The sequence below is a fragment of the Cariama cristata genome, unplaced genomic scaffold, assembly GCF_000690535.1.
Source record: "Cariama cristata isolate BGI_N322 unplaced genomic scaffold, ASM69053v1 scaffold13127, whole genome shotgun sequence".
NCBI lineage: Eukaryota > Metazoa > Chordata > Aves > Cariamiformes > Cariamidae > Cariama > Cariama cristata.
In genome coordinates this window covers 1-10,851 of record NW_009628598.1, presented here as the reverse complement: position 1 = coordinate 10,851, position 10,851 = coordinate 1, and the positions used below count along the sequence as shown (strand labels likewise).

Sequence of the window (10,851 nt, the reverse complement as noted above, 5' to 3'; positions counted from 1 at the left end):
TCTTGTTCTGGTAGGGCTCGTGCCACTCGTTATCGGTCCCTCAGGCAATATCGACCTTGCAGTTAGACAATGTTTGGCACTAGAAGGGTATGGCATGTCACAGTCTCTTGTCACCCCGGCATACATTCACACACTGAATCACGCATTCTCAGTCCTGAAACAGAGAAGTTTCAGTGTGTTCATCTCCTCGTAGTTTCTTCCGAAATATCTGAATGGGGTCCTCCGAAAAGCTTAGAATATGAAAACTATACTTCCCTGTTCTTTTACATATATATATATTATTTTTTTTTTTTTTTGCAAATTGAACACTGAATCATGATTATCATTTAATTTACATCACTACGTGCTAGAGCTCCTGAAAACCAGAAGTGAGCTGCATAGAATTTCTGTTGAAAGTAACATAAAGAACTGAAATTGCATTTAAAAAGACTTTGAAATTCCACAGAAAACAAATAGTTCTGGTAGTATTAATGTTTATGACCTAATTAATCAGAATTTAGTTTATTTCCCATTGACAGCCTTATGAATATGACAATGTATCTTTTTTAATTAAGAACTATTTTGCAAACCTATTCTAACCTGAATGGTTGATTTATGGGAGTGTTGAAGACTACTATGCTCCTATTTTTTTTTCCCAGAAAACAGTTTTCGTAACAGCAACACCGTGTTCTACAGTTTTGTTATTTTTGAAAAGGTTTTGTTTGTTTGTTTGTTTTTGCCATTGATTACGCAAATATCGATCATTCATTTCTAAAATAAAATGCACTACTGGCTAAAGTTGAAAGCTCTGGTCAGAGCCTTCCTGTTGGTTTGATGGCAAGTAGTGTGCAGTCAGAGTGTCATAGCAGCAAGGAGTCGCGGTCGAGTTTCCCCAGCTGAAGTAACTGCTCTGTACGTGTGGGTCAGGGTTTGGGTTTTTTGGAGGCTTTCAGGTGATGCTGCTGTATCAGTGTCCTGCAGACAGACTGCACACAGTGGATCAAATGATAATCATGATGATAGCCAGACTAAGAACACTACAGCTCGCTGCTCTACTTGTAGTACGCAGTTTAGTGATTCCTACAGCCCTACTGTCAACACTTAATCTGGACTGTAACGTCGGAGCTTCTTCAAGCTGTGTTTTTGTTTTGTTTATAATGTGGTTTCATATTCCAAGCGCTCCTGGATAAGGGCATCATCTTTATACTGTAGCCGCGGAGGAGCAGGGGAACATTCAAATGCTAAGATCGCCTTCCTCAGGCTCCTGTCCAACATGTGTCTCTCCCACGCTGGGTACCTGTTCCTGAACAGATCGATTTTAATGACAGACTCCTCAATCCTTGGTGGCCGGGATGAAGGTGTGGACGGTGCGGTGGGTCTCACCTGAAACACAGGCACACACCCATCCCTCTCCGCCAATTTTTGATCCCGCTCGCTCGTGACACTCCGGTTGTTGGAGATGGACCGTAGAGTGTTTGTTGCCACTTCTGGGGGTAGGGTGAAGGCAGCGGCAGGGTCCTCACAAGCACAGCTTGGCGACTGCCCAAACCTTGGTCCGTTGGGGTGAAAGAAGGCATAGTACATTAGCATAAAAACAATGCCTGTTAAAAAGCTGCTGAACACTACACACAGTGCTGGTATGGCAAATGCATCGGAGATCGGCGGGGCCTTGTACAGATACCAGAGAGCACTCAAGGCGGTGTTTTCTAAAAGGATCACAAAATAGTAAATGAAAAGCCTACAGCGTGTCCTTCCTTCCTTGACATTGAACCAGCTGAAGATATAGATTATCCCAACAACCATGTCGAAAACTATCTCCTCCCATTTAGTGATGCAAAACTCTGTCTCGCAGTGGACGATCCAGAAGGTCATGATGCACCAGTGCAGCACGATGAAGATCCCAAAGTACAGCTGGAAAACTGAGGCAAACAGAGCAAAAGTAATAACCCTTGCTGCAATTGTGAAGAAATGCCAGCAAAACTGGATTATAACAGCCATATAACTGATGGGTTTCTTGTCATCACGGGAGTCACGGAGGGCCTTTTGGTAGGAAGCCAAAGCCCAAGCCAGGGATACAAGAGATGCTGCAGCAGTAAGACCTAGGAGGAAACAGGAGATGCAGTTAAGGCGTAATTAGTATATCAGCACTTAGTTGAAACCAGTGAAATCCTTGCTGATTTAAATGTGCTTTTCACCACTCACATCATGAAATCTCTTATTTCTCCTTTAGCTCAGTCAGCACTGAGAAATGGACCTCTACTACTGAGATTTCATTCTCCTTATAAGCAGACTTGGATACACACGAACAAGAATGGCTAGCAAACTACACTCTGAAACGCTTCTCTAGCAATTTTATGTTTGAAACAAATTCATTGCTTCCCACCTCTCAGCAAGGTGGGAATAGGTGTCTCTGTCAGCTGTGTGATTTAACAGTACCTACTGCAGTTATTGTTTTAAAGAAAGAATATGAATTTTTCAATTTTTGTGTGTCATTAAAGAAGCCTAATATAAAGCAACCAAGTCTTTCTAATTAAAGTACCAGCGTCATATACATATAAACTAAATCAATAACAATATAAGCATAAATCTACATTTAAAAAATAAATTAATGTAACTCTTCTTACATCAAAGTTTAAACTAACTGCCTTACTCTTACTGATGGAAAAATATTGCCCATTTTGATATTTCCACCACTTTTAAACAGAATTTTTAAAAGTGGAAAATGTCTAAACTTAATTTTCTTCCAGATGGAAATTAAATTAATTTTAGAAATGTTGAATTTTCTACTGAATTAAAATGCTGAGTACAGATGCTCCTAAAGTAGAGAGTTATGACTTAATGTTCATATAGCCATTCTGTCTCACATATATCATGGAATTGCCCATTTATAAGGCCCTGAACTATAATATTTCTGGAAAACCTGTCAAATATTTTTCACAACAAGAATTCAATAGAAAGTTATTTCTCATGAGATTTTCAAACATTCTTTTTGTGAAAATAATTCTTATTCACTTTAAAATACAAAAACTATAAACCAAAATTTTTTAAAAAGCTTTCTATGTTTATTTTGAATGTGTCTTATTCTTTTTTCCCCAAGTGAGTTTGATTGTTGTTGCTAGGTAAACTTAGAAGAAAATTGCTTTGCAACTGAATCTAGTTTTTAAACTAATCTGTTACTTCCATACGCTACCAGAAAAATACCTTAATTCCAATTTAAGAAGTGATATAGTTCAGTAAAATTATTCAAATGCTTAACACTTACATAGCATTCTGTTAGAAATGAATGACAACTCTTCTTTGCTAGCAGATTAATTTTTATTTACTTACGACTCCTATCAAGCTGCTTTGGATGGAAATGAGAATTCAACTGAAATGCAAAACCCCAACCTTTTAAGTGTATTTATTATTTAAATAAAATTACAATAAATATGTTGTATACAGAGGAAAAATGTATCAAACATTTTATACTTAAAACTGCAAAGCAAATTTTATGTACAGTTAATGAATGAATTCATAAGTCTCAGCATCCCAGACTGAGAATTTATTCATAGACCATTTAAAGATAATGATGCTTCAGCTTACTCTATTTCTAAGCAGATCCTTAACTTTGAAGTAGTTATTGAAGTAAATCAAACTGAAATGAAGAAAACATTTCTTTTGTCTGCTGTTAAAAGCTGTTTAATTATTTCAACAACCTTTGGTTCTGGATGCATACACAGTATTTTTCTTCCCTGTTCAATAGCTTTCTTTAGAACCTAACCACCAAGAATACATTACTTAAATATTATACATTTTATGCAAATTTTGTTAATACAGAGTGGTAAGTTTAAGCATTAAATACCTGTCACTATTCACTTTTGAAAAAAAAGTTTATTTAAACCAGAAAAATGTAGGTTACAGATATAATACCTGTTTCTGAAGGAAAAAAACCCCACTATTTAAACAATCCACCTGGCTTAACACACTAAGATTTTGTTTGTAAGAAGTACAGAGGGATTCATTGCTTTCAGGAGGGATTGTGTTTGCCAGTGTTTCTCCCTCAGTTACTGGCAGGGAGCTAATTAAGTTGTGAGCTCCCATGAATCCATGAATTTTAAAACCCTTCGTTTTAAGAATAAATTTAAAAATAAAAATAATAATAAACAATCAGTAGAAATATAGAACAAACTTAGGATTCTGGGGAGAATTTTTAATGAAACGTCATCATTTTTCTTCCCATGCAGATGCCTGGATGCCAAAACACCAGCATTACTTCTGGAATCCTCCCTCATGGAGAGAATAAGCTATCAGCGATGAAGGCAGGAAGGAGGCATGGTATAAATTGTTATTTTCATTTCTGATATGTATATTTGCTTTTCACGCTGGGCTGCCTTTCAGTGACCATTATCTCTGGAGACAACACTAACAGCTGAAAACATAAGTTCTCGTTTTCCTCTAGGAATGTTTCAAGTATTTCCCTTATGAAATGAAAAGTTTGCAAAGGTAAATGAATAGGATAAAGGATAAGAGAATTTTTCAATACAAATGAGTCACTCTGAACAAGAGCTCAAAACCAGCATTATCAGCACAGGAAAGAATAATGTGAGAGAGAAATCCATATATTTTCTTTGCAAATCTAACTTTAATGACCTCACACACTCCCCCAGAGGTTTGCAGAGATATCATCAGTTTTGCATCAGGAGGTATAAAATCATTCAATAATGCACATAGAACATTCCAAATAAAATGTTAAAATTCACAGGAGTTTCCAATGTTCTAACGCTAATCAATTCATAGTCATTGCCTGGGACAGAAAGAAGCAAGTACAATAGCAACGTAATTTTGTTATTTAAATAGCCATTAATCGGGAATCATCCTTTGCTTTTACAGAACAAACTCAGGGATACTGGCATACAGGAGAGAAAAGGAGACAAGGGAATGTACAAAAGGAAAGAACAGCCACTTAAAGTATTATGAATCTACTTTTGTGCTATTTGCAATGGTGTTTGGGATACAGAATTAAGATAAAGCTAAATGCTTCATGGGCACCATCCATTTTTCTTTATTGATGAGACCAAGCACTAAAGAATTATTAAAAATATGATTTATAATGAGAACAATAATGTAAAAGCAATGCAAATTGCAGTTTTCTAATAAATGTCACTATATAAATAATTCACTGGGAATGGTTAGAGATAAAGTGAATTATCGTAGCACTGAATGGATAATTCATTAATTAGAACATAGTGATGCATTTGCTGCGCACGTGTTCCTATAAACCTCTTTATCCCTACTTCAAAAGAAGAGCTAAAATAAATTTCTATAACTATCAAAACAAAACTTTAAAGGCACTAACATGGCACCAGGAAAAGTGGATGTCCTATAGACCTAATGGAAAACTCTAATAAAGCAGGTGGTTTAACTTCCCCAGTCGGGAAGGCTCATTTGCCATCCAGAACTGAGCAGAGAAGACGGGGCTGTGATCTGTGGAGCCACACCGGTCACGAAGGACAAGAACCAGCTTTCCCGCTTGCTCAGCCGCAGCCTCGGCACTCTCCTTGGGTGCTGCAGCAGCCTTCTGGTGTATTTGATAGTCTTTTATACCACAGTCTTGTATTTAGGGTCTTGTACTTGGAAATTAAGATTAACTAGCCATTCTCAGTGAATATATACTCAAGAAACTATATGCTCATCCGTTACAGACTGTTAAAAGTCCAGGAAAGCACGAATTCTATAAAACAGGCTTGGGAAACATGAAAACATGCTCCTGTTTCCTCCTTTTCTAAAGCTGAACCTTCAAATTTTTTCCGCAGTATATGATTTGGCCTCTAAAGTTCTATCTCGAAGAGAAAATAAATACAGGCTTTGCACCGGAAAACCTCACATATTGCATCAGGCAAATGATGCTTTCATTTGTTTCTAAAACGGACACCTGAAAAACTCTGAATAGCAATTAGTGGGGAGTGTACCTACCCATGTCCAGTTTTGTGGCTCAGCCCATTGACAATAGTCTCAGTAGTGAGACTAGCCAATAATGCATCCTATCAGGACAACTTCCTATCAGGAACTAGTTGGGATCAGTTTTGAGTGAAAAAGGCAATTTAACCTCTTTTATTCTGTTAATGGTTTACATTGCTTAATTATATTACTTGTATAAAGGAATGACAACTTTGTATTTACAGATGAGTTTCAGATGTCCTTAAGATAGTGCATTTGCTGTCTGAAAACAAAGAACAGAGTTGCCTTGATCGAATTATAATTTTTCTTTCCCTGGAAATGATTAATTTCTCCATATGTAAGAGATGTTCTTGCATTTTACAGAGTGTGGCATATCTGTACTGGTACTTTAAATATAATACATAATACACTGCAACGAGCTACAGCTCATTAAAGACAAGATAAAAAACCATGAGCATGACTTTCACAAGTGAAAGCAAACATATATGATGGAAAAGAGAATGTATACAGAGATGGATACATTCATAAATGTAATATTATTCCAGGGAAGCAAGCTGAAATAGCTACAGGAGAGCCCATGAAGTTCTTCTGAACAGTATTTGTGAGCAACCTGACTGAAATGTTTTGTTTGTGAGTAATCCAAATAGAATTGCTCGCAACAGTAAGAGTTTCCCATGTTACATCCCTGCTTGGCAATTCACAACTTAATTGTATCCTGCTGACACCTCTGCAATCGCATTATGGTTCTCCCAATTTATTTAACTTTAAGGAAAGCAATTCAATGTCTAAGCAGCATGTATGATTCACTAGTTTGTATTTTTCTTCCACGCCCACAATATAATCTTTGGACTGGGGTGTAACTGAAAAAAATATGGGTCTCCTTCTCACACTAATTTTATCTTACTCCTGATTTGTACTTGAGAGAGTAAAGGTATATTCAGGTCCATAAACTACTTTTTTCCTAGTCCCATCAGTCCATAAATCCTATATAGAATAAGTACAGAGCACCTCAGGTCAGCTGGAAACCCTACAAATGAATGAACTGATCAGAGAAAGTGCTCCTTGAGACTCAACCTGATTTCAGAAATCAAACTCCTGCTAAGGCTTCTGTCTCTGCTTCATCCTCCTTTTTAAACTCCTACTTATCTCACCATTTCCAGGAGTAAATCCATGTAAAAGCAGAAATACCAAATGCAGCAGGACACCTGGGCATGACAACATTGCCTGGGATCTAGGACTGTGAAATATTTTTTAAGGAAGCCTATTTTTATGAGTTTCCTACCCAGCTGGAGAAGTGACATTATACGCATCCAAGCTTCCAGGTGTTTCTCTGAACCAAAGCCAAGGATCTCTAACATTCATAGTCCCCCTTAAGGCCTTAATCCTGTAGGAAACAGTATAGCATGACTGTACCCCTCCAGCTTCACAAAATGGCTTGCTATATTTACACAGCTTTTGCCACGCTGCTCTGCAAGTACAGCCACAAGCTTGACGTTCACGTGGAGGCCTTGCAGGCAGCTTGACAATAGTCTGTGGGTTTCTGCACTAAGTCTTTTATTCCCGTACACTAGTATGGCAACGTATGACATGGTATACATACTGTGCTTCCACGTGTGGTTTAGTACACAGGATGCTTTGCATCCTTCCCGGGCAGCTTTTGACCATATCAGGGAGCGTATGTCCAGGTTCTCAGTATGGGTTTCATGCTTGTGGGTCTCATTCCCTGACCAATACTGTGAGATGAAACCTAAAGATGAAGCTTACTTTGTTAGGCTTTCCTATTATCGAAAGGGATAACAATATAAACTCTTGCCCTCACTTGGGTTGTTTCCTCCCCTGATGACTGCAGACGTAGCCTGCTGGGGCAAGGTGTAGCCCTGTACTGAAGTATCCATGCTGGGATCCATCCTTACAGACTTAAGAGTTTCATCAGGTTTCACAGTTGGGGACATTTCATGTACAAAGATCCTTGCTGCCACAATCTTTGCTGGCACATTTCTTTCAGAAGAGGGAAGCACCACTAACTTCATGTCTGCAGCCAGGTCCAACCCCCTAAAATATGCCGTACTCTGGTCTTAACATACCTTTCTGTACGCCAAAGTTTGTGGCCTTGTTGCCCAGGGTCATTCTCCGTAAGCATGTTGCCAAGATAGTCCTGTTACTTTCCCACATCAGCAAACTTGTCTTATGTTAGCTGTCCTAAATCATAGTCAAAGGCTTCTTGTGCAATTGAAACAAGCTGCCTGAGGTGAGAAAGGGACTTTTTGTCTTCTTTCTTAGAGGCCACTAGATCTGATCGTGCCCAGATAGAAAAGGCACCTTGCTGAAATAACTCCACTTGTGTAGTTTTACTTAAACCGTCTGTTACCCACAAACATGGGAGTGTAGTGTCTGAGGATGCGTCTCTAGTAGTTCATATTTCCAGTGTTTGCCGCAGGCCGCATTCACAGCTGGGGATATTCAAGGCAACAGAGATGGTTTCATCAGCTCATCTGCCAACATTCGGCTCAACGTTCTCCCACTGCCTACTGGGGTGGGGCAATGCAGCATAAGGGATGACAGGAACTCTTCCTTTTTGAAATGTAAGTCAGATTTATGCCTGATATTACTTCTCCTAAGTGTTACATAATGCTTAGAGAACGTGCTAGCATATATAGGAATAATTTCTCCCATGATTCCTTTCAGCTGCTGTCTATAGATACTTCTGGGGAGACAACTTCCAGCTGTTTCTTTAGTTTGGCTCTCGACAACAACTTACCTTTGCCCTGGAAGTCTAGCAACATTATATATATTAAATGTCACTTTCAACCTTACTCACTTTACCTACACCTAAATTTTTGCCAGCGGTGGTTTGGACTCTGCATACTGGACAAAGTCAACTGATAAAAGTTTGGCTTATTGTATGTACCTTTAGCAGATTCTTAGGGTCTGTACCAGACTCCTGCCTAATGATTTGCCTCTTACTGCACTCAAGGTCATATCCACCTTAGCAAATTTAACTGTTAGTCATACTGTTGAGATCCTTCTGCTGAGCAGCATTCCTGGTCATGGCTCTAAACAGGTCTACAGCTGAACGATGGTCGTAATTTTGTTTCAAGCTAACATCAAGAACAGTTTCCCTTTGCTTCTCCCTCAAATCCAAACTAGAGTCTTTTACCCAAATTTTGTTGTTAGTATCTCAGGAGTTCTTTTGGAAACTATGAATAAACTCTACTACAGATAAATAAAGTCAACTAAGCATGCAGGGACCACAAGAACCATGGAAGTTGGACCTTTCCTGTCTTTCAAGAGACCACAGTCAGTAATTCAGGCCTCTCTTTACTACCAGACAGCTAATGATGAGAGGGTTCTGGGACACCACAACCAAAAGCTCTGCCCCCTTCTTATCAACCTGTAGAAGTAATTGACTCTTTAAGATACTTGAACTGAAGTCACACTGCCAGAGTACGCTAGCTATGGCCAGTTACTAGCTGACTGAGTGTCCTGGATGATCTCTTCTCCTCCCTCACAAGTACATTTTCCTATTATCTGTTAGTTTCTTGTTCTACTAAAGACACGTTGTATTTGTAAGTTGCAATTCAGGAGTCCTTATGAGCCACTAATCAAGTCCAGTCCTTCACAGGCAGTGACAACTGTCTGGTACCCATGTGTGTCATGCAGCCTGTACGCTGCTGGGCTTGGCAAGACAGCATGAGATCATTTTGCCTGTTAGGAAGCTAAACTTAGACTTCTGTACTTTCACAGCTAGACTCCTTGCCTGTTAGGTAATTTGGTATCTTTATATTCCAGTGAAGTATGTGCAGCATAAACATACCCACTGACTCTAGGCTCATTTCCATGATTTGTACCTTTCTTTTTGGCAAAAAGTGCTTTTGATGTCTTGAGGTTGCTGTAAGTAGCTTTTAGTAATCAAGGGATTATCTGGAGACTGCAGCAACCCCAAGCAGAACAGAACCCCTGCCATTACCTCTTGAGGAGACACGACATCACGATAACGTAACGCTAAGCTAAAGGTAGGGCACCGTCTACGGGAGAAGGCTCCACCTGCACTGCCCGCTCCAATGCCCTGCACACGTGGACACCTTCCGAAAAGTCACGGCAGAAGCAGTGGCACCTCTCCTTGCTACCCAACAGGAGAAAGAGAAAAAGACAGACTCACAAAAAATCCTGTTAAAAGGTAAGTTTTGAGGAAACACCTTTCGGTCGATCCACATTTCTGTGATTTTACCTTTATTTTTCTGTTCAGCTTTTATATACTTTTTCTCATGCAACTTCTGGACCAAGTTTCTCTTGGTATATGCCACTGATTCGGAGGAATCAGCCACACAGATTTTTACTCTGTGCCTGCTAACAAGGTCGAGTGGAATTCTTTTATTGGAAACACTTTGGCAAAATATTCATCAAGTGAAAAGAAAACAAAAAAAAATATGTACGCAGTAAATGCCATTTAGTTGATTTCAGTCTTTTGTAAAAACAAAATATATTTTTCCTTCAGGAATATGCAAATTTTTTTTTAAAAAAAGACATTTTACTTAGTCTACAACAGTGTACGAGCAAGAATAGGGAGAAAATGAGTATTAGCACTTGTTTCTTTTGCAAAGTCACCGTGGTGACCTGTCCCAAGGCCGGTATGCCGTCCCTCCCGGGTCACAGGGCAGCGGCCTGCCCAGACCATGGCAGCTGGCTTGGGGCCACTGCGCGTATGGGCTGAACCCATATGTCAAAAGATGAAAGAAAGTAAAACTTCAGAGTAACAACTCTCAAAGCGACAATATAAAAGCCAGAACTAAAACAGTACGCAAATTGGAAATAAATCTGTTGAAGTGAAAACATGGCGGTGCTAGAAACTGTATTGGTTTCCTAATCAATTCTGCATAAAACTGTTTTGTAATGTACTGGGTGTGGGTGCACAGGTGCTGGCAGCAGGCAGGGGGG

At 39.2% G+C, this 10,851-nt stretch overlaps 1 protein-coding gene across 1 annotated transcript; it reads right to left on the bottom strand.

Annotated features, from left to right (window-relative positions):
- Window positions 1-1,131: 1,131 nt before the first annotated feature.
- XKR4 (XK, Kell blood group complex subunit-related family, member 4) lies at window positions 1,132-8,043 on the bottom strand. The gene is made up of 2 exons (XM_009704892.1): window positions 8,001-8,043; window positions 1,132-2,078 (listed from the first exon to the last, which is right to left on the bottom strand). Exons 1-2 carry the CDS (start codon window positions 8,041-8,043, stop codon window positions 1,132-1,134), a joined length of 990 nt encoding a protein of 329 aa, XP_009703194.1.
- Window positions 8,044-10,851: the final 2,808 nt, after the last annotated feature.